The 24738-nt window shown below is 38.5% G+C and overlaps 1 protein-coding gene across 1 annotated transcript in view; it reads left to right on the forward strand.

Moving 5' to 3' along the window:
* Positions 1–7344, forward strand: part of GYPC (glycophorin C (Gerbich blood group)) — a 36484-nt gene extending 29140 nt beyond the window's left edge. Inside the window, exon 3 of the mRNA XM_071562508.1 lies at positions 1481–7344. Coding sequence (XP_071418609.1) covers positions 1481–1677 — 197 coding nt within the window. The 3' untranslated portion in view covers positions 1678–7344. The remainder of the gene's footprint in view (positions 1–1480) is intronic.
* The last annotated feature ends 17394 nt before the right edge of the window (positions 7345–24738 follow it).

Below are 24738 nucleotides of genomic sequence, written 5' to 3' on the forward strand. Positions count from 1 at the left end.
TTCCATCCTAGAAGAGTGACCACACACACACACACACACACACACACACACACACACACATGCACTCAGTGACAGCAGAGGAAGCATTAGGAACGTCCTGTTCTGGTTCTTTTTATTGTGTATTTCTTTAATGTTTGCCTTACTCCTGGAGTCATGAATATAGAGTCAGCTCAGTATCATGTACAGAATCACAGCTGAAGTGTTTATAAGCATATCCTAGATGCATGTAAAAAGTACCTAAAAAATCTCCAACAGTCATACAAGTTGAATAAACTTCAAAATTATTTGTTTATTTTCAGGATTTTTAAGAGTTTGATTTGGGAGAAAGGGAATAGTGTTTGTTGGTTTTTAACAATGGACTTGTCAGGGATGCCTCTCTTTTATGGACTTCTAACTTTCAGAGTAGAGAAGGAGCTTGAATTTACTTTTTTTCACTAGGAGTGCTTCCATTCACCATTTAGTCCTACACACATTTGGGTTTCCTATAATCAACACATTGCTGTAATTAGCCTTAGTCCAGGAGACAGGAAAGGGCTACCCAGAATCCCTGCCTTCCCTTAGGTGTCACTTGCACATTACAATCAGACTTTCTTAATTAGAGTGCAGCATGAAATGGCAGCTTGCAAATCCAGAGCAGTACTAGAGTCTCACAGCTCCTACTATTTGCTGAATGTCTCCTAATAAAAGCTCAGTGCCATGAAAATCTCTTGAAATTGAGGACACTTGCAAAGGCAGGGTTGGGTTGCCTGACAACCCCCCCTGGATATATGTTACCAGATGAATGAAAGAAACCAATTTGTTTTCCCTTATGTTCTCTTATCTCTTCTCATTTTGTAATGAACTTTCATCTTCCATGTGTTCAACCCAGATCAAACCATTGATATGAAAGAAAGTTAGAGAGAATTTGTACCATATTCCTGCAGTATCTATATCCCATCTTTTTGTTTTGTTTTATGGGATTTTTTTTGGTTCAGCTATGACCATGCCACCCTGATACCCAATTGCATCAGATCTCAGAAGCTAAGCAGGGTCAGCCCCGGTTAGTACTTGGATGGGAGACCTCTTGGGAATACTGGGTGCTGTAGGTTCTAGTCCTGAGTACTTCACTGTCACAGTTCAAGCTTGCTCAGCCATGGCAGATGAACCTGAGAAGTTAAAGGGTGGGGCCAGTTCAGTGCACACTGTGCCTCACTTAAAAACCCACTGCACATGCTCGAAGGGCACACCCACGTGGGTAGAGCCCTTCCCAAATCTTCCTTTGTGAAGCCTGGCCATGAATGTTTTAGGGTTGGGTTGGGTTTTTTAGTTTTTTGTTTGTTTGTTTTGCAGTGTCAGTTCTGACTCTGGTCACTGCAACACACAAACATCTTAGGATACATGAGCTTTACCCTGTGAAGTAATCCAAGCTGTGATGTCTGGCTGTAAGATACTTCTCTTATTTTATTACTAGTGATACATTTAACTGATCTCTTCCCTCCAGGTGTGATTGCTGCAGTAGTATTTGTCCTCATTTGCCTGCTGGTGGTGATGGTTCGGTACATGTACAGGCATAAGGGTACCTACCACACGAATGAGGCAAAAGGAACTGAGTTTGCCGAAAGCGCAGACGCCGCTTTGAAAAATGACCCCGCTCTCCAGGAGGCAGTGGATGAGAGCAAAAAGGAATATTTCATCTGAGAGGCAAGGATTTCCATGGAGGCTTCCCCAAGGGAATCATTTGGAAATGTTACATCAACATAAGTGCTAAGAGATGGATAATATGAGGATACAGGCAAGCATCGTAATTGAAAAAATATCTCTTTGCTTTTTTTGTCACTGGGTTGTTTCTTTTCCTATACCAGTGAAAACTATATGCCAGATACTTGCCTGTTGATTTTATTAGCAACACAGCTGGTCACAGTTGAAATCAATATCAGATAAGAAGAAACAAAATCTCAGTATGACTGATACACCAAAACCAGATAAAGATAGCAAATGTCAAACCTTGACATTTGGTGAAAATAGCAGATGCCAAAGGAAAACATCCTCTTAGAGTTAATGATGCATCATATGCTGATATGATACAGAACTACCTGACATTGAATTTCAAATGGTAACAGAACAAACATTAAACTAGATAAAGCTGACGTAGCTGGAACAAAAATAAATCTGTAGCCCAGATATCTCCCCTACTTCCTTAAATGTGCAATGTTATTTGCACAGGGGAGTTTGGTTTGTTTGTTTGGGGATTTACACTGGGATTTTTTTCATTTTTTGCATTTTATATATATAAAAATCAAAGACATTTCAAAGAAATAAAACTGTTGGAAAACATGGAAAAGGTAAGAATGAAGGATTTATTTCTGACTTTCTCTGCATGGCAGCTTGAGAACTGCAAAATGCTGGAATTCACAATGTAGTATATAATAGTCAGTAGGCTTCCAAATATGATACCAATTAGTTGGTATGTTCTCTGCAAACATGCATAAATAGATACATATCAAAAGGTAAAGCATCCTGTTTTGAGCAGCCCTTTTGAAACCATAGAGCTTGGCTACATTTTTTCGTGTAAGATATTTTTGCCTGAATATTTATTTATTTATTTAGCATTCAAAAATTTTTTTGAATGCCTGCTAGCAGAATTTTGGGGTTTTGCAAGGAGAGGCATTCAGTTCTAGTGCAGATACCAATTAAATATTTTACAAATACAACCATAACACTGTCATTATATGGAAGCTTGTTCAGCTGCATGCCACTGATTTCTCCCTCTGTATGGCTTCCGTATATCCCTAGCATTGTGCTAGACAAGAGAAATACACTGACCATTGATGCGTTATTATAAATAAATAAATAAATAAAGCAGTCATGGTGGTCACATGAAAAGATCTTGTTCCTCACCTAAGAATCGATGGTGATGAGTTTCTTTACCCCAGTAAGTTGGCTTCTTTATTGAAGGCCACAATTAGCTCTGGAAAAAGGATAATTGTTCTCTGCACCTGCTCATCCACAGCTGTGATGGTGCCCTGGACTACTGAAAATAGAGGCGGAGAAATTCAAGATAACAAGGAAGATACTGATGAGCTTTGCTCAACTTGATATATTTTTTTCCTGTATTTTGATCTATATATGTGTGTACATATATTTAAAGTTATCTACATCTGTGCTTTCAAGACATTATTGCAGATCACTTGTGCTCACTTCTTGGCACCAAAGCCTGGAAATATCCTGAACTCCAGTGTTCATTATTGACATTGGTCACAAAAATCCTGTAAGACAGTACTGAACAAGAAAAGACTCTGAGGACCCAAATGAAGAAATGACATGTTTATTGTCTTTCAATCACAATCTCAATATTTTCTCAGTCTCTGGAGAGAATGGACTCTGAATTATTCTTAGAATCCTGATACCTTTATTTTTGAATCTTAAATCCCCATGTGTTAGCATTTTAACCAAAGAATATCTAATTCATGCTGGATTTATTAAATGCTTAAGATACTTTTTGTAACATACCATAACATAACCACATTGTTTCCTGTGGCTAGTGCAGTATAAAATGCACAAAACGCAGTACTAGCAGAGCTTAAATATTTTGATACTATGCACCTGACTGTCTCGTTCTAAGAAACATTAATACTTTGTTCTTTTTGCTACTTTTAGAAAAGGAATTTGATTTTATTTTTCCAGGACAAGTGTTAGGAAGTAATAATTAAACTTAGCTGTAAGACTGAGTTTGTAAAGCTTAAGGTCCCTGACCCTCCAGTTCAATAAAAATGTAAGTATTTCCTCTGAGAAGAAGATAAGTGGGGTGACGAGCTCTGATGCATCTCCCACACAAGATATGGGAACACAAAAGGACTGTCTTCCAGCACTAGCAGAACCTATAGAGGACTACCATCCTTTTGTCCCCTTTCATATACTCAGAGCCATGTAATGTTAGTAAAACTATTAAAGAAAATTGACTTTAGAGAAAGGTGTGAGAGAGAGAGGGAAAAAATTCCTGCCTCTCTCTCCAGTCAAGAAATTCTGGCTGTTGCAACTTTAGCCTGCTGATTTTAATTAGACAAGTGTGTCATACCTGATGCACAGGAGAACCTGACTTACTGCCTCTTTTGGTGTGGGTTTCTTAATTGTGAGGTAGACTTAGACAAAGTGCCATATTGGAATTATAGAGTCCAGATTTTCTAATAGTACAACATGAGTTCAGGGCAGCTCAGCCAAATCTTACCAATTCAGTCAACACCAGAGTTTGTGTCACTGGTTTCCCTAAATTTGGACTGAATGCAAATTCTGATCTTTGACTATCTCTCTTCTGAGTAGCTTAATTAATACTCTTTATCCCATTTCCCCATTTATCTGGAGATGGCAAACAGTCCAAGCATACAGGAACAGATTCCCTATCAGTAATGAGCCACTTTGAATAGTTCTGCAGCAGTAACTCTGGCAACAGCTCTGGTTCTAGTGTTTATTTTTTTACAACGTCTTTCTCGGCTCCAGGGCTTTGTGTATTTAGAAATTACTCAAGCACACTCAATAGAGAGAAGAGATGATTTGTGGAGATTTTCTGTTTATTTGTTTACTTCAGGAAAATTTTGCTTTGTAATGAAGAAAACTCATGATACCTGATGACTGGCAGACTCAGCCTCATCCTGCTGCTTTTTACTCATACAATTACTCTACTGTCTTGAGTCATTCAGTTTAGTTGTAAAAAGAGTGCATTACAAACTTCCTATAACTTTTGAGACTAATTAGCAAAACATCCTTCTGCAAGCAGCATGCTGTGCTAAAACATTGTGTACAATGCTGAGGCATCTCAGTTGGCAGCCATAGCTTTTCATCACTGATGACTAAATGACTTTTACAATTTGCCTCCTGAATAGAATAATTAATGAAACAGATTCTTCTTCCCCCACATATTTTTATCCCAGGTCCTTCCACTGCTGTGGCCTGTTGTCCTACAGCTCTCTGGTGCTCCATCTCCTCAGATGTGACTGCCATTCTTGCTTACAGTCCACTGGGCTCCCATCTGGGTCCCTATTGCCTTCCCTATGACAAAGGATTAGACATTTACTTCTGTATTTATTAGTCTATTTTTATCAATGATGTTGCTCTGTCCCTCTCTGCTAGCCAAGAACCAACTTTCAAAAAGGTTTTATCTTGGGATTGCCAATACTGTATCAGATTTGAGCAAACCTGACCAGCCTGACCTGAGTCTGATTTACAGCATGATCAAATATGCCACATTTTACAGAAAACAGGTCTAAAAAACAGCACTGTAGTTGTTAAATTTATTACTAAAAATCTCCAGTGTTCATTAAACAAGGGAGAAGTATGATGACCAAACCACTTGAATTTGTCCTGATGGCTTAATGCCTTGTGAAAGCTTGTTGAATCCCACTTTGCATAGGAAGTGATAGGTTCTAATTTAGAAGTATAAGTAATTTTTCAATGATGTACAGGAAAGCAGTGCAACAAAATGGCCAACACTTGGTGAAGCTTAAAGAGAGAAAATAAATATGCTCCTGTAGGAACATAGGACTTTTTTTAAGATATATGGAAATTACAAGAGTTAAACACAATATTTCTGATTACTTTGGTGAGCTTTAAGAGTGGGTCCATGGAGTATTCAAATGCTCTCTCTGAAAAAAATAATTGCTTGCAAAGGGAAATTAATCTCCTTTTAAACCATTTCTTCTTGTCAAACTATGAAACTGATTTTCACAGATTCAATATTCTGACATTCTGCCTTAACATCTGGAACTCAATTTCTTCTAATTTTTTGAGCATAACTGACAGTCTTCCCCTGCACAAAAATGACTGCTTGCCCATCTCAGCTCCTGAGCAGCATTACAGCTTAGCAGAGTAATTCTGTCCAAAAGAAGTTGGTCCCAAATGTATATCTGACCACACATTAATGGACCTACCATGAATTTTTTCTGGGGCTTGACCTCTATCATTCCAGGTTTTCCTGAGGCCCAGTGTGCCATGGCACATAAATACAGTCCTAAGGAGAATTTAATCATCCACTAGTCAAAGCAAATTTTATATTTTGTTTTGTTTTGTTTTTCTTTTTAGAACAACAGGACCAAATCACTTTGGGATACTATTAAAAATAGGACCATAGGTTTTCACATAACATTGACATCAATTTTTCTCTTAAATCAAATCTAGGGATCATTGGAGGAACATCAGGACAGGGAAATAAAAAGGATTGTTTTCTTTCAGCAAGGAATGCAGACAAGGTGCTGAAACATTTATAGCCTCAGGATAAACAGGACAGCACTACCAGATAAAGCCTGCAAGAATCCCTCACAGAATAAACACTGAAACAAGATGTAAATCAGTCAAAAGATACAGAGTAGGAGAAGGTAATCAGATGCCAATATAGATGAAGAGCAGTTTTTCATCAAGCAAAATAGATATTCTTGTTTAGAGAAATCAAAGTGTATTTGCTTAAGGTTACTGCTGACAACAAATTTCTTTAAATTATATGAGATGTTTGGATGCCTTGCATGTGCAAGTCCAAGCAAAAAATGCTGGTGAATATACAGCAAAAGAATACTTATATTAAATGTATTGAGCTGTTATTGCATTTTCTAGAATCTCTCAGTTCTTTGCATAAAAACATTTTGTATATTTAGAAAATACAGAAGCTTCACAGCAGCAGTTCATTCAGGACCGAAAACTAAAGAATCCCTGAACAAGCCGTGAATACACATCTAATGTCTGGAAACTCAGGCAGTTAATAAAGGAAGCAAACAGTATCAAAGAAAAGCCATAGATGGGGAGCAAAAGTTCCAACCATATTACAGATAAATTAAATATTTGTAGTAGTAGAGAACCTTCTCTAGTTCAAGACTGTAGTATTGTCAGTGATTGGAAATAAGGAATTCTTATTCTATAGGACTGTTCCTTGTGTGGTTGGGACAAAGTCCTACTGAACTCAGAGGGACAAGAATTTCACCAACTATGTTTATTCTTCCTGCAAAAAAGTTGTATTCCCATCCATGTCATAAAGAAACACATTAAAATAAAGTACAATCCTTATAAGTGCTGATCTTTCAGCATAACTTCTTACCTTCACATATTTTTCTGTTGTTTCAAACTATATGTATGATGGGAAGTGTCTGATATGTTGTATTAAAGTCTGTTTGAATTTAAGTGTTGCTATGACAAGAATAGAGAAAAAGAGTTTTCAAAGCTTACTACTGATTTTATGTTAAAACTTATTATAATGTTTGTATTTACCAAAGCTGATGGTGTAAATCCACTATATTTTGAATTGGAAAAAACAAAATCAAAAACAAACAAAACAAATAAAAAGGTAAAATACAAAGAAAGTAATAAACTTTTAAGTTGTAATTTTCAGCACTTAAAAGACTCTTCTCATATTTTCTTCTCTTTCAAAATACCATGAACTTTTAGAATTGCCAATTATGTTTTTTCATAAGAATGTAGATCAAAAAGGAAACATAAGCTAGAATTTTTCTTAATAGAGCATACAAACCCTAAAAGATGTACTGCTGGTGTTTGCATTAAAAAGCAAGAGAAGCTTATGATGCATCTAAGAAGGAGTAAATGTTCAAATGAGGAATCAAACAATAATCCTCTCTGAAAGAACATAAACCTACGAATGCCAATGTGGACCTGTGCACTTGTTTATTATCTACTCTTAAAAATTCTGGGCAGATTAAAAATACATAATAGGTATTTACTGTTGAATGACCTGCCTTGCCCTACACTGGTATACCAAATAGGAATGCTTCTGCTTTGCTCTTCATGCTTTCAATACAATTTCTCTTTTATCTTAATATATCCCTAGTTCAAGGTATTCAGAGGGTATGCCTAGTATAAGTACGGTAGTAGCATCATAGGATCATTAAGGTTGAAAAAACTTTGAGTCCTCAAATCCAGCTATTAAAGATCTTGTCACTGCCACCTCTTTCTTCAAAGATCACTTCTGTCAGAGGGAAAAGGTCTCCAAATGATATGTTATTGGGGTCAAAATGATGCCTCAAACTGGTGAAGACCTGGAGGGTACTGGAAGGTGAATAAATCATCTAAGTTTTAATATCCGTAGAGAACCTGTGGTAAGAACTGCTATTCCAGTGGACCTTTCACGTGCATAGGACTTTGATGCGTAGGACTATTTGGAGACCAGCACCAGCCAAAGAGTTCACCAGCAATGTTTTTGCAAGGTGGGCAAGCCAAGAGGTAAGACTACTGAAGGTTATAGACTGCTCCTCCTCCAGCACATCATGGAAATTTGGCCTTGACTTCATACCACATCAGGCAACAGGATTCAGTGTTATTGGAGCCTCAGCAGCCCAAATCTGTGATGCCTTTTACTGCTACCAGTGGCACTGCATGGCAAGCAACTCCATGGAGATTGGCCATAGGCTATTTGCCAAGAAATAATTAAAGTATGTTCTGACCAAATTCATCTCTTATGGATGGCCAGTAGTTGAGCAGCTTACAGCAAAAACAAAGGGCTAAGTAAGGAAAAAAAAACCTTATAAAACGAAGTACATGAAAATAAGAGCTTTCAGCATTAAGTGCCATCACATAGCATGATCTTACACATATATATGATTAATTTCATACCTGATTGGTGCTGAACCTAAGTTTTGGCACACCGTATTTTAACTACATTGAGAATGAGAAAGGTCCAGATCTTGCAGTAATAAACCTGCTTCTCAACAAAGTTTTTGATTAGCATTTCTATTTCAACTGAAACAAAAAAAAGTGTAATACATAAACTATTTGCAACCTCGGTGTGTGTGTGTGTGTGTGTGTGTGTGTGTGTGTGTGTGTGTGTGTGTGTGTGTGTGTATATACATATATATACTTATTTATATATGGGGAGAGAGAGTGCTCTACATAGAAATATTTCTTAATTTCTGATGCTTAATTATGACCAGGATGACCTGAGTTGCCACTCAATTTCCAGTATCTTGAAAAGAAAGTATTTTTTCTCCCTGAGGGATTGCTAGCAGATTCACCTGGAAGCACTTCTCAATGGATATGTTAATAAAATGCAACTCAACATCACATTCTTTAGTTACTGGGAAAAATCATCTTCATTCTACAATCTAATGGAGTGATCAATAGCATTTTAATAAAGCCCACTGTAAGTCCTATTTAATATAAATAAGTTTTTATATGTATTTCAATTAAATTAGACTTTCAGCCATTCTTTACTGTCAATTTTTGCCACCTTCTCCATTCTTAGGTTTTTGTTTCACAAATGTATGGGTGACCCTCCAGACTCTCCATACGTTTTCTTACATTCCTGTAATGTTCTGCATAGAGCCTTGTGTTCAGAATTTCTTCTGTAGTGCTTAAATATCTCAATTCCCTTCTGCTCAGCGCCAGCCCAACTTACCTACCAGAACAAAAGTTGAAGAATCAGAGATTATTACATCTCTCAGTTGTCTGGCTAAGTGATAAAGACCATTGTTCCATGAAGGGAGCTCAGGACTCTTTCAGTCTTTCTTCATGCATGACATGAGTGATGCTTCTGACGCCAAGACGCAAGAAAGCAAAATGAAAAATGGAAGGCAGAGCACAGAATCAGGAGCAAGCTCATTCCCCTGAACAGCAAGATGCTGAACACTTGCCAAAAGCAATTATTTTTCTTAGTCTTAGCATCCTTAGCATCTCTCACCTTCTCCACTGCAAAAAACATCTGGCACCTATGTTCAAGTTTAACCAGATCTCTCATCTCTGCAGCTTCACTGACTGCAATGAAAAATGGATTACAGGCACAAGGATACAAGCAAATAGTTCAGAATCAGATTACTTTAAACCTTATCTCACCTACCAAGTCAGCATACTCCTTGCCCCATTCAGAGGTCTAAGTTACACAGACCTTGAAAGCCTGTCCGCATCTTTTCCTTTTGCTCCAGCTCTCAAGTCATTTTCATCCTCTCCTGCTGTAGGATCAAGACGTTTCTTATTAGGCTCTGGCTGACTATTCCATAGTTCCAATCTTCAGGGGAGGGAGGGGATTTTTGTTTGGTTAGTTGTGGTGGGTTTTTTTCCAATACAAAAAAACACTTGACAAAACAGGTTTGTCAAACCCCAGTCGTTCAGGCATTTTAGTAAGGAATGTAATGGAATAGCTGTGAGTGAAGGTCACATTCCTAAAGATGACCAGCCTCCCTCCCCAAAGCATAGGGACAATGAAGATTTAAAAGAAAACATTACCAGAATAATATTCTGACAAGAACCAAACAACAAATTTTCTATAAACCAGTTTCTTGGCCAAAGTTATATTGTTTTGGAAAAAAAAACAATAATCTCGGAACGCCTCATAATTGTCTCTTCTCTGAAATAAAGAGTAAACAAATAGTGAGTCTGAAGGAAAAGCATTTTTAATCAAACAGATGAATAAGAGGTTATTATTCACTAAAATTATAATTTTCCAGTTGTTTTGTGTAGTATGGTAAAATTTTGTAACATTGCACAAAGTGATATTTTGTTTCATCTTCCCTCTGCAGGAGCATTCATGGAATGTGTTTTTGTCATTTTAGCTAATAAACATTTTTCTTGTGCAGTGTCTTCCCAGGTCTTGCCCTCTCTCTCTCCCTGTGCATTGTATTAAGGCGGAGCTGGGAAAATATATATAATCATTCATAGTCTGTCTCAGAGTCCAGGCAGAAATTCCCATCTTCCAAGGGCTCTGTATGGTCTTATTGGTATTATTATGGCAAATTAAACCCCTGAGAACATGGTATACAGTTTCTGAAAATTGTATATTTAACATGTATCTCTCAAGTTGGCATTCCCAGACAAGAAGGCAAGAGGGTCTACAACAAACTGGAAAATCGGGAATGAGAGATTCCATTAGCCCTAATAGAGGAAGGCCTCCAAGTGTGCCTTGATTTGCCCTGGGACTTTAATAAAAGCAGGGAGGATATGGGGCTCTTTGTTTGTTGGTTGTTTGTTTTTATGTTTTTTATTTTTTAACAGCTTAGCTGGTGAAATTCCTGGTGTGTATGGCCAGACTTCATGAACGAAGATTTGGGAAGGGCTCTCCCCATGTGGATGTGCCCTTCCAGCCTGCACAGTGCATTGTTTAGGTGAGGCACAGCGTGCATGGAACTGGCCCCACTGTTTAAGTCCAAAGGTCCATTTGCCATGGCCAAATGAGCTTGGACAGTGACAGTGAAGTCCCTGGGACTGTCTACAGCACCCGGTACTAACCAGGGCTGACCCTGCTTGGCATCTGAGATCTGACAGGATCGGATGGCAGGGAGGCATTTACTGCCAGGGGATGGTCCCCACTGAGACTTGAACTCAGGTCCTTGGGATTCAGAGTCCAGAGTGCTCTCCTTTACACCACAGGACCACCCCTGAAATTCCTGGTATGAGCAAAATAAAATGATCCCTCCACAGATATATAGCTTTCTGCTCCAGCTCCTTGAATTCAGAACATCAGGATGGGACATACACATACCCATTCCTTTTCCATGTCAGTGGCTGCTGTGGCTGCTAAAGCAGTCTAATCCAAATAGAATTTCTACCTATAGGCAACACCTGAATGTTAAATAATGGAAATGAAAAGATTTCCATATCTTGGGAGATGGCCAGTCTCTGACTATGTGTTTCTGCCCATGTTTTCTAGGTTCTTGCTGGCAGTGAATGTAACACCAATATATCTCACACCTTTACTCTGAACAACGTACCCTAGTTGCACAGCACTTTGCTGATGCAACCTTGCATACCACAGGATTTCATATTCCAGCTAACAGGACAAGATAGCAATTCAAATCATATTTCTTGAGGTCTAATGCTAAGCCCATATAGAGAAAGTTAAGCTTTGCTCCATTGTACCCATTAACACCATTCTGAACAAGATCAGGGAATTATTTATATCCCTGGGTGTCTATGCCCTAATTTTGGATGGATCATTTGATAGAGATACAAGGTCTGTAAAAGAGCAGTTGCTTTATCCTACCACTCTCTCAAGGAGCTCTGCTGTCTCATATGCCTCAGAACTCAATAAGCTCCACACCAACATCTGCTGACAACTTGTGAGGGCCATCAGCTACAGACAAAATGCCTTTCAGAGGGTCTTATCACCTCTGAATGAAACAGCAAAAAGGGATTCTGCAATAACTTTAACAGCTGAAAGAGGCCACAGATGCTGGGCAGAGTCCAGCAGCAGCAGCAATTGGATCAGATGCAGTAAAACCAGAGCAACACAGGATCTTGAAATGCTGTGTTGGTGGGTGAACACACAAACACAGGGGACTGAGAAGGCAATGAACTTTCTCCTGGTACCTTGGGGACCGTGAAAAGAGAACTCATGCTGCCTAGCACTGGTGCTACATAAGTAAAGCTACATACTTGTTTTCAAGAGCAGCGTGGCCACCAAGACAGGCTGAATTAACCCAGCACCTATCCATGGCTGTTCAAACTCAGCTACAACAAAGTCTAAGAGAAATCTCTTCTGACAGCTGAGTCAGAAAGCAGCAGGAATTGATGGCAATCACTCACTGTGAAGATCAAGCTGTGGATTTCACAAATATTTTATCACCATATAGCACAGAAAACCTCTCCTTAAAATTCGCTGCACCTGCACACCAATAGGCAAAGTCCAAGCAGGATCTCCCTGTAAAAAGCTGGTTTCTTGTTATTGAATCCAGGGGTTTGACTCAGCTCACAAGCAGTTGGTATAAACTAACACATATCCCTTCACTTCAATGTAGCTACTTTGACTCAAAAAAACACAAAATCCTGAGAAGTGCAAATTGGTCAAGGACCAATGAACATGTTGAAAAATGCGACCTGGATGAAGAAGAGTTATGAAAAGGCTTGAATCCAACACTTAGAACTATGTGTACTTTTTGTTAGGTTTCCAATCACAATTTATGTTGCAATAGGTAAACTGGAGAATTAAAATGGCCTTAGAAACAGCAAACAAGCAGCATCTTTGAAAGCAGAGGGTTCTGATCCTTTCTAAATTATCTTGGCAGAGTCTTAATTTTGCAGAATGGATGGCTCTTGTTTTATCTCCTCAGCACAGTTAACCTGACAATGTGCTACTGTAATTATAAGCCAAGTCAAACTCACATACATTCTATGGCAAGTATTTTTTTTAATAGGAAAAAAGGGGAAAAATATGCTATTGTGCATTAATGACTTCATTAAACATATTTTTCAGGATTTTGTGATGGAAGACTGAAATGGTGGGAAAGAATTATCTTCTTCGAACATCTGGGAGCAGAGCACAGCTGGCTCTCTATTGGAGCTTGGCACTCAGCATGCTATGAGACATACTTCAGTACATAAGAGAGGCTCTTATAAAGCTGAATCATTTGGGCAATTAACACTCGAAGCAATTTTCACACAAACCCTTGATATATGAAATTTGAGTTTTCCATAAGTGACGGGCGGGCTGCTGTATGCAGACAGCTCCAGCTTTGCTGTAGCACTTCAAGGTTTATGAACGGGAAAATGCTTTCAAAGATGGAAGGTGCTTTAAACAAGTTTTTCTGCTCATTTGGAAAGGAAGACTTACTGATAATGTTTTACTACTATGGGCCTATCTTCAGTTGGTTACCTCACAGGAATATTCAGATCAAGGGGAAAATTTTGAAAGTTTTACATCACAAAAGTATGATGCTTCAGAGGATGAAAAAAGATTTTAATTGATTTTTCATCGCTTGCACAAGATCTTGCATTGGATGTAGGCTGCAGAATTTCTCTTAAGAAGGTAATTGTTCACATTTTCTGTGAAAAAGCAACAGCTTAAAGTAATGTCAAGAAATTGAAAGAGAGGAGAAAAACATATGGATTTCATAAGTGCAATTACTTTTGATGAAAATTCCTGGAAATTCATTGATTTAGAAAAAAAAATATTATAAAAACCAAATAAATTTAAGTCGCCTGTTAATGTTAAAAGGCCACATACAATATAGTTCACTGACTCAGTATTCCCAGACATCTGGGAACTTACTGCTGGATCTGTTGTGCTTGGCATGGCTAATTTTGTTCGTATGGCAGCCAGGAATTGCTGCAGAGAGGAAAGGGGGGTAAAACTTGGAGTTAGTCACAGACAAGAAGATTAGAAATGGAAAATAGAATTTATTCTCCCACCACCCATAAATCAAGCACTTTCAAAGTAAAGATATCATCCTTAAATTTAAAGTATAAAATAAGAGGAAAATCAGCAATCTTCTTCTATCCCTTCTTTCTGTGAACTGTGAGTGAAGTTTCACTGTTCAGGAAAATAATTCAGTTAATTTTTTAATATTTAGGGGGGAAGTTTGTTTGGTTTGGTTTTAAATAAGTACAGGACTGAGTAAAATAGACACCAGAAGAATACTCTAAATTTTGCTGCTCCTGTGGTTCTGCAGAGAAGTGATTTTGGGTACTCTTTGAACAGGAATATAGTGATTTAGTAGCAGTGCAAAGAAGGTTATTTAGAAGACAAAGTTACATAGAGCAGTTGCTGCCCACCGTTCTGCTCTTATACTATCAGTTGGCTTGATAAAGCTACTCAATTTCCACAGAGATAACTGAGAACAGAATCTGCCTGAAGACCCTTGACTTGATTAGAGCTTTTAAGTCAGAGTTGAACCCTATTTTCAGAAGCAGGCTGCCTATCAGTAACTGTTTCATAGTAAGAAATAGAGATACACAGCTGGATCCTTGAGACCTAACAGAAAATTGAAGTGAGGTGCATTCAAAAGGTAAATCTATGCATTTGAGGTATCTCAGAAAGCCTATATTTACTGCCTAGGAAGGTCAATATCAAAGGCTTTATTTATGCCTTGCTGCTAAGACTGACAATAGTGCTTTGCCATTAAGTGCCTGAAACTCATTTCACCTAAACTCATATTCTACCAAAGCTATTTTAGGCTTCAATGACCAGAAGCTTTTTATCAATGACTCAGTACTCCCAGCATACCTTGCTTCCTGACACTGACTCAATTGCTGCACACCTGGACTTCATGCCCAAAAATACTGCAATTATCCAAGATTCATGAATCCTACCAGTCACCCAGGGTTTGCAATCTAACACAGCAATTAGGTGTAGTTAACTTTCTGTGCTGGCTTCTACTAGGGAACAAATCCTCTCTTATTTAGTAAATAGTCACAGCTGGGAAAAAGATTTTATAAGAAAGATTTGGTCAGTCCTCTGATTTGACCAGAGGGGTGCAAAACATCATAGTTTTCCCTTGGGTTTCAGAATGTATTTGTAGCCAAAGATGAAGAAAAGTTTGAAGGAGTTAAAAACACCAGTGTGAAAATACAGTAAAGTTTAGTGAAGAACACATAAAAATAGCTCTTCTTGGAGAACAGAATACTTTGAATTAAAAAAGCAGATCCACATTTTTGTTTAATTCTGTATGGCTTTTCTATGTAATGTTTGTTTTCTGGCAAAGCAGGATACTTAGAGGGAGTACAATTTCTTCCACTCTCCTTTTCTTCCCCTACTCACCTCAGACAGTGTAGACTTCTCAGTCACATCAGCATTGCACCATTGCCCTCAAGGCACGAGCTCTACGTACATGAGGCACAGCTCATACGCTCTGGTCTGTTGGGCAGTGCCTCTCTACCCTCCTCTCCTGTTGTCACCCTACTGTGAACCTCTTTGATTTTGTGCAGCCCTTCTCTCTTTCCTACTGGCGTGGCTACTTCCCACCAGTGAATACTATATTCCCTGTGTGGTGAGCTTTTCTTTCAGCTTGTTTTGTCTCTAGTTGAATCAGACCGACAGATCTCACTAACTCTCCTTGTTGTGATAACCCTGCAAGTGTGGTTAGAGGCTGACTCTGGTAATGTAGGGAATTAGGGCAGGAAAAAGGTCCATGTAACCTGGTATTTCATCCCCAAATCTTTACTGATTGCACATACAAAAAGGAAGAATACAAGAAGAGAGAAAGCTTACAATGTAATTTCTCTAAAATATACCCTCAATATACATGATTTGGAGATTTCTTATATCAGAGGAAGATTGTGTTCTCAAATTGTAAGATTTTTCCTCAATTAACTTATAGGATAATATTGTAAATTCACATAAGTCTTTTTTGTGTCTCAGACATGCTGAAGCAGGAAATCACACAGCTTTATTTATTTAATAAAGCAGTACTTTCTTTCCTTTGTTGTGAACCAGTCCCTGAAAGTTTCTCAGCAGACTCCTGATAGTCTTTGCATCAGAATAGATATAAAGTGTTATTTCCATTAACTTCCTTGGTGGTCCTTTTGTCACTTGGAGGCCCTTTCCAGTTTCTGCAAGGCTACTTAAGACAGCTACAGTAACATGACCTGTCCTGTGTGAGGGAAACTATCTCACCACTTTCAAAAAATGTTATAGTAAATTAGCTAGAAAGATGCATTCTTTAGATTTTTTCATATTGTTCTCAACTTCTATTAAGTGACTCTTTTAAAGCTTGACACCTATTCTCTGCATAATGCAGTCAGCAAGATGCTACATTTGTGGCAGCAGCTTTATTCAAGAAGATAACACTCTGCAATCCATGGCTTCTATGCATCAGATAGCGTTTTAATCTTCATATTATTATAGTTCACTAGAGGGCTTTCAGGACTGTCTTCATGTGTAGCTTGATATTAAAAAAAAACCTTTATGGATATTTGGCTTTCATTTTGTGGTAAAGCTGTTCTCTTCCCCAAATAACAAGCTGTTGTAAGGCAAAATACTGATGGATAAATAACAGACTTGATTCCAAAGTTTGTCATATATTGGATGGACTTTGTTATGGAATCCAGATAAATTGGTAGCAGGAATCTCTGCTAACACAAAACAGCTGTGGGCTGCAGATGGGATAAATTCTTGTCATGGAGGTGACAATTCTTGTCACACTAGCTGACAGCATGGGAACATTACCAGAATGTTTCACCTGTCAAAGTTTCACATGCCACTCTCCAGTTTTTTTTACCAGTTGTAAAGCTATTCTTTACCAAGGTTAAATAGGACTTCTCTTGTTCTTTCATGAAACATGTATCAACTCTGAACTAGAAACAGAGAGTTATAAGCTGGAGCTGTAGAGATCCAAGTCCACCCTCCTATGGCATACCACATGAGTAAGCTGGAGGCAAATATGGAATTGGTCCTCATCAATGATGTGATGAATAAAGGTCAATAAAAGTAGTTACACATTTTACTTTGAAAGTTTTGTCCATCTAACAAAGTGTACTTTCATTAAGTAAAGTGCAGTACTACCAATGTAAAGATAAGTGAGGAACCAAATCCTCATAACCAGTGAGTCATATTTATAGTTCATGAAAAAGAAACAACTCAGAATACTTTGCAAGAGTGATATAATGGGTGAACAAATTCTTTCCTTGCCCCCCTTCTGACACTGGTCACCTGATGCTGACATGTTTCCTGCATACTAGAATGGCATGTCCAGTTCTGGTGTTGATATTTGAAAGAGGATGTTGAAAAACTACAGGGTGTGTAGGGAGGAGCCACAAACATCACTCAAGGGATGGAGGAAAATATTTAGAAAGCAAATTTGATCTTATCTCAAAGAAGACTTGAGACAACCATGATTAGTGCATTAGTAACCCTCCTTAGGAGAAAATAACATATACAAAACTGTTCTTTAATCTTGCAGAGAAAAGCATGACAGACAATTTATGTAAACTGAAATTGAGCAGATTCATAATAAACAATTTTAATGAGTGTGATTAACCATTGAAATACACTGAATCAGAGCATAACAGGTTTTTGTTCGCTGTGGCTGTGCTAATGCTTTTGAAAAACCCCAGGTTCTCATCAGCAAAGCCATAATCTTTCTGGCTAGATGTGGGCTACATGGATCACAGTCACACTTTGATGAATACAGGTCAAGAATGGCTGTTTTACATATTTCTGGAGTAATATGTAGGCCAAAGCACAGCACAAGCTGTTGGACTTCATCCAGGGATAGAAGGGTGAGATCAGCTGGCCAAGCACTTGGACTTCTTCATCCCAGAGGCACATTTTGGTTAGCAGATCTACAAATCCACACAATCTTACTTGTTCACAGAATGTCTTGAATACCATACTTTCCCAATGCAAGCTTGTTTGCAAAAGTAATTTACCTTCATAGAGGGCAAGCACTGCAAGAGGTAATAAAACCACCATTACAGCTGTACCTCATGCATGAGTGAAACCAGAGCTATTGCCTCCTGGAAACAAAAGTGCAGGAGGCCTATCAGCTGCTCAGGTGTGTTTAACCTACAGGTATTGCTGTTTGTGTTCCTTAACACAAAAATGTGTTACAGTGTTATCACTCACACCAGCAGATATAGCATTGCTAATTATCCCATCATGTATTCACTTTGCAGCAATATAAATAGCCCAGTTAGTGTTGTTTTGCATTATTCAGCAGAGAACCTCTGAAGCCTGGGTAGGACATAGAAGTTGCTTGAAAAGAAAAGCAGGTCACTTTTCAGATAGATGCTGTAATTTCTCCCCACATGCCTCAGATGCTACAGTTTGCTTGAATCAATTCAGTAGAGAAGGAAAATGGAAATGACAAATAGGGTGATGAAAGAGATTAATTAATAATTGGTTTTATTTCTGAGAATTCACCTAAAGTAGATATATAGAAGCTGATGCAAATACTATTAAGGATGATGAAAGAGATTAATTAATAAATGGTTTCATGGCTGAGAATTTACCTAAAGCAGAGATGTAGAAGCTGATGCAAATGTTATTTCTCTCAGATTCTCCTATACTTCACAGTTTCCTCTTTCAGATTACCTCCATAATTTACATCCCTTTTTCCTGCCTGCAAATGGTCATGTTTGCTTATTGCCAGCAGAATGGCTTCTTCTAGAGCTCTGCCTTGAGGATTTCTTATGCTTACACTTGAGGTCTACCCCACAGCAATTTTGCTGTATCTAATCTGGGCTGTGTACTCAGGTAAGAGGTTCATTGCAGTGGAAGACTGCATGGGAGATTATGCCTGATGAACAGGACTTCCAAATTTCAAGCTGAGATTTCAAACTGAGATATAATCAGGAATGAACTGTGAAACACAGGATGGTCTGGATCATTTGTGCACGTAGATATGTATGGAACAGCTAGAAATTCTGAACAAAAATCCTACATCCTCAAATTTTGCCTGGATAAGATTTCCAGGCAGTAAATAGATCTAAATTGGAAAATATGTTCAAAAGACTCTCATTGTTAATCTAAGCACCTGTAAGAAAGTATTAGAAAAACTGGCAAGTGCAGACATAGCTGTAGGAGAGGGAACTGACAGAGAAGGTTATTAAAACCAAGCTGAGCAAGGGAAAATTTAGTCTTAAAGAAAATTCACTGATAGGGAGATATTTCCCATGTAGTTGAGCCACTGAACGTGGGAATCATTTCACAGTTGAAGAATGAAGAGAATAATCCGAGTTAGATATTTGGAAAAGGTGGTGACACAGGGGTCTGAAACTTGTTTCATCTATTTCCAAGTTCTATTATCATTGTTGCCATCATAGTCCTTTCATCTGCAGTACCTCTTGCTTGTGCTGACTGTCTGGTATGCGAGCAATATTCATTTACTGGGAGCCAGCTTGGCTCCAGGAACACCATTTGGCTTCCTTATGGCAGAAGGCTGGAAGTTCTTCCAGCGGCAGGTTGTCATCCATCAACATAGATAGCACAAGTTCTAAAATGAGGTATCTGAACTTGCAAGCATATTTCTTTCTGAGACTGGCTTCCACTTGTTCTCAGGTAGCCAGATTTTCTTTAAAGCATCTAAAGAATAAATATTATCCCAGTGTTTCTTTTCCAGTTGAGTAACCATATGGTTGCCACAGGAACAGCTGTTGATGGACAACAGGAGAGAAGACAGTCCAGACCAGAGTGCACCAAAGGGTGCTTCCTCTCCTTCATGGTGACCTCCACACTCTGGAAATCTGAGACATTCTGCCAATGAGAACCACAGGAACTAGTCAGAATGTAATAAAGGGGTCTTGATGGGGAGTCACTAATTAAGTGAATTAAGGGATGAACATGTCTTCAAATATAATGGTGGAAAGGACAGCACTGCCATAGAAAGAAGCACTTATATACAGAAACAAAAATTCTATTCTGTTGGACATGAAGATTTTCCCCAAATTTGCACTGACTTTACATACATTTTGTGTCATAAATTCATTAAGCTGAGGAAGTGGTTTGCAAACTCCAAAACAACCTTAGGACATTATTTTCTGAGCAAACACCCGTAAAAAGCATTTTGTAAGTGTCACCCATTCCCTGAGATGACACTCAGCAACCTGCATGTCTCAAGGCAGAACTGAAGTTTTAAAAAACTTGCATGCAGTTGTCCAGGGAGTTTTTCATGCACATCTCAGGCTCTAATTGCTATGCAAATTGAATAGCAACATGCCTAAAATAACTCACATGTGTGTCTGCCTATTTGCAAATTGAACTAGGTAAGCTAATAGGCAGCAGAAAACTGCGTCCCCACAGCAAAACACAGAGATCTACAACTTATAAATCAGCAGGACCTCTCTGTTGTCACCTCACAACTCAGTTGCCCAATGAAATTACCTCTCATCTTGCATACTTCTAGCAAATTTGTTTGCCTTCTGACAGTCTTTCTATTACCATTTGCAAATATGCCACCCCTCTACTGACTGGCTCCAGAGCCCATTGAAGTCAACAGAAAAGCTTTGGAGTAGGCAGGAAATAAATAAGCATATTGCATGCATTGTTCTATAGAGGCTTTTCTTCATGCCAAATTACTCAAGGTGCAATTGTGAAAAATTCAGAAGTGTTTTGATGGAAATTAATATGTGTCCAGAAAAATGTAGGGACCTGGAGCTGAAGCCAAGGAACTCAGAACATAGCATATACTCTGTGGCTTTTTTTTTCCAAAGACTAACTCACAGCACTTCTCAAGTGACTCAGACTAAGCAGTTGTGACAGATCAGATAAAATAACCCTTTTATGCACATTACCTCCACTTCTAGCAACACTGATGTGATGCTCTTCTCCTTAAGGTTTTTGGTGTTTTAAAGACAGCTGGAAATTCTTTTACCAAATATTTTTAGCTTTCTTAAGAAATATTGCTGTCTTTGGAAGCAACACTTTGAGGAGAAATTAGTCCATCTAAGCAAAACTCCTATATGAAAAGTATTTTCAGATTAAAAACAAGTAAAAAAAAAAGTTGAAATTACTTATTTTGATGTGTTTGACATAAAGATGTATTTTCCATTTCATCAAAGTTCTATTTCCAGATTGCTTTTAGCAAAATAAATAAATAAAACTGAACTTATTAATAATGCTTTGAAATTACCATAGTGATTTTTTTGTCCCACAAATTCAGCATCATAATTGTTTTTATTAATGCATTTCCAGGTTTTGCACCTCTCATGTGATTTGTGCACTGAAAATATGACAAGCTTATCCTTCCTTTCCACCTTCTGCCCAGCTTCCTGGAATTAGGACATCAGGGGTTTCACCCTTAGTGTTAGCATCACTAATGCCTACTTTTATTGTTTTGTCCATGCAGGCTGCTGTAGTTTTAAATCCTTTAGCCAAGTAGCTCTCATATCTCCTCGTTGCTTGGAGGAATACCACAATGGATCCATGCCCTCTTCTTGGATGAAGTACTCACTTCAGCACTGGGAAGTCTCATCTAAACTTTCACCATGCCTTGGATGCAAAGCATTCTAAGTATTTTGCAACCCTAAATCTAGCATTTGCTGGGCTATGAACCCAGCCCATTGGCAGTACATGCCAAAAGCTCCAGTACTTTTCTTGCAAGGTAATATTGTTGGAGAGGTAAGTGAAGAAGAAGGTATTTCTTTACCTCTGTGTAGCTGTGCAGGGTTTTTTGTTCAGCATGAGTGGAAACAGAAGGACACAGACTCTGGGGTGACTTTTGCAGCTATTTCTCCCCACTCAGCATAAATAAGTTTCTATTTATCTTGTTGTGGCCATTAAGATTCAAATGACTGAAGGGTGATAGGAATACACAGGTCATGTATATCAACATAATTAGATTTTAGACCTGCAGACCTAAGGAATGACTGCATTTGAAGTTATGCTAGTTGCAAAGGAATTAAATACAATTCTCTGATACCTCACCATAAGGTTTATTCAAGAATAGCAGCATTGCTATGATTTATTGCAAAAAGCATTTATGATCATGAGATGCTAGGTAAAATACAAATGAACTGACCTGAAGTTGGCACCTGCAGACAGATGGATTTTAGGAAGGCCCAGGAGGTCCTCCCTCTCTCTGAAGATGCTTGCTCCTTTTCTAGAATGGGATTTGGAAAGAAGAATTAAAGGAGTGAGTTTCCAGCCACCCCCAGTCTAAATCAGCATCTTTCCTATTGCTGCTGGGAGCTCATGTTGTGACAGGTCATTGTAAGATCTGTAAATGGAAAGATGAAAGTAATTGAACCTCTTGAGGGAAAGACAGAGAGGTTAATGCTGGAGATAGCAGCTGGATGCCACAGGGAGGGAGGGGAAATCTGGAAAGAAACCTTGAGATTTGCTTTTCCCTGCCTGGCAGGGTTTGAGCTGTTCTTGTCTCTCCTTAGAAGGCTTGCTGTTTCTGTAATGGGGTTGTTATCGTTTGAAGGCTAATTATCCTTCACAGAAAAAAACACAGGTAGAACCAGAGATGTCAGGAGAGGGTGAAGTTTTAACAAAGTGAAATCTGGCAGAGACATATGACGTCTCCCCATCCTGTCCAAAATCACAAAACTGAAGAGGCCCTTCTGTTGTATCAGAGAAGAGAGATGCCACTATGCCAATATTACCCTACTTTATCCCATGATATTTTCTATCTCTTGGTGTTCTCTGCTTTTAGGTGAGCCCAGAACGAGCATGCACTGAGCTGGTCATCATTCTCTGGCTTTCAGACTTAGAGTTTTGCTAAAATTTAAGGCAGTGTGGGCTTAGGAAACAGGAGATTAATTTTGATTCTTTAATTTGGGAGGATTCATAACTAATACAGGGAAAATAATTTCAAAAATCATTCAAAAGTAAAAGAGGATTCTTTTTTCATAAATATAAAACTGACTTTTTGACTTCAACAAAACTAAGTATCCCACACTAATTTTGTCCTTTTCCATAAAAATGTTTTCCATAAAAATTGTGGTGCTTGTGAAGGATAATAATTCTTGTATGCCAGGCCTTATTTTCTCATGTGGTGCAGGGTGTCATAGCATGGTTTCATCTCCAGCACTGCATAACAATAGCACCCCATATCGCTCACACATTTCTACTGGCACAGCAGTTGATACCATTGGATTTTGCAGGTTATTTTTAGCTTTCATCATTTGCTCTGCATTAGAATTTGATCAATCTGTCTGAAAATTAAAATTTTAGTAATTTGGCACTATTTAAGCCCCAATAACTACAAATATTTGGGCACAAGTCAGTATTGGGAACCCCGAAAATGGTGCTGCTATTTCTCTGGAGTACTTCTTCAGCTGCCATGACCAATCCCAGTAAGTCTGACAGCCACACCCTATCAAACACAGGGATATTGTACCCTTAGCTTTTCTGTCTATAATGCTAATTAGTATCCTGCATGTTTCCAAGAACTTGTTGCTTTGATTTCATCTGGTTTTGTTTCAGTGTGTTTGAGTCCATGGGATGTTTTGATTGTTTCTTCATTACTTTTAAGCACAAATTCTCTGCTATAAAGCTGCCATCTGTCTCTGAAACACACACCAAACATGCTGGGGTTCTCCTCTCTAGGGATCTCCTGTTAATTATGAAAAACTGAATAAAATACATATGACTGACAAATAAGGGGGGGGGGGGGGAAGGGGGGGTTAGAAAAAGAAAAAATCTTTGGCAGAATTGAAGGAGTCAAATTTAACTATCTTTACCAGTATTATGTCATCCAAGCAATGTTCTAACTAGAACAGTAAAATGTGGTTGAAGTTGGCCTAGCCTATGCAATTCTTCCTCAGATTACACCACAAATACTAGAAAGATTCTGCCACATATGAGGTTCACACTCTCTAGACCACAAAAGTACAGAGGAAGATTTGACTTGTACAACAAAATGACTGAATAAAGCTCATGGGAACCACTTATTGAGTAATAATGAATAGTTCGGTAGCTATAATTGCTGTCCTTTTGTTGTCACTGGACCAAACTTAACCTGTGATGCTTCACTGGGGACCAGTGCCATTGCTTTGCTGTCACTTCTCTAGTGTGTCCACTGAGGGAACATGAGGACACATGACTGTGTCAAACCACTGGCAGGACTTTGCCTTAATCTGGGTAGGCAGTGTCACATAAGCAATGTAGGCAAAGGTTCTTTATTCTGATTCAGCCTCTGCTTTGATCTACAACATGGGACACTGCCATGTAGGATTCCTTCTCTTTCCATGAGTGGTTTATATTACCATAATTCTCAGAAGCCCATCCAGCAACCTGCTGCCATACTGATGGACATCACAATAACCCCTCATTATGGGCTGAACAGGCTGTCATCTTCTGACATCTCCTGGCATCTCCATTATGAATAGAATTGGCTCTACCATGGATTTCTTTACTCCTTACAACTGGAAAGTCTGTACAGTTAATGCTAACTCTCGTCACACATAATAAAGGCAATCATTGTCCCCACAACTTCCAAAGGTTTTGTATTAGAGAGCAGTGATTTACAGTGAAGGGAAGTAACTCCTCTCTTCTGCTCATGGATGAAAAGAAAGGTTCAGCTCTTGCTGAAGAGACACATTGTAGGTTCACAATGCTGCCTTCAAGAGCTAGACTGGAAGGATTTTCTGGTGCACTTCTTAGAACCTGCTGCAAAGAGCTAC

This window comes from Pithys albifrons, chromosome 8 (genome assembly GCF_047495875.1).
Source record: "Pithys albifrons albifrons isolate INPA30051 chromosome 8, PitAlb_v1, whole genome shotgun sequence".
In the NCBI taxonomy this organism is placed as follows: domain Eukaryota; kingdom Metazoa; phylum Chordata; class Aves; order Passeriformes; family Thamnophilidae; genus Pithys; species Pithys albifrons.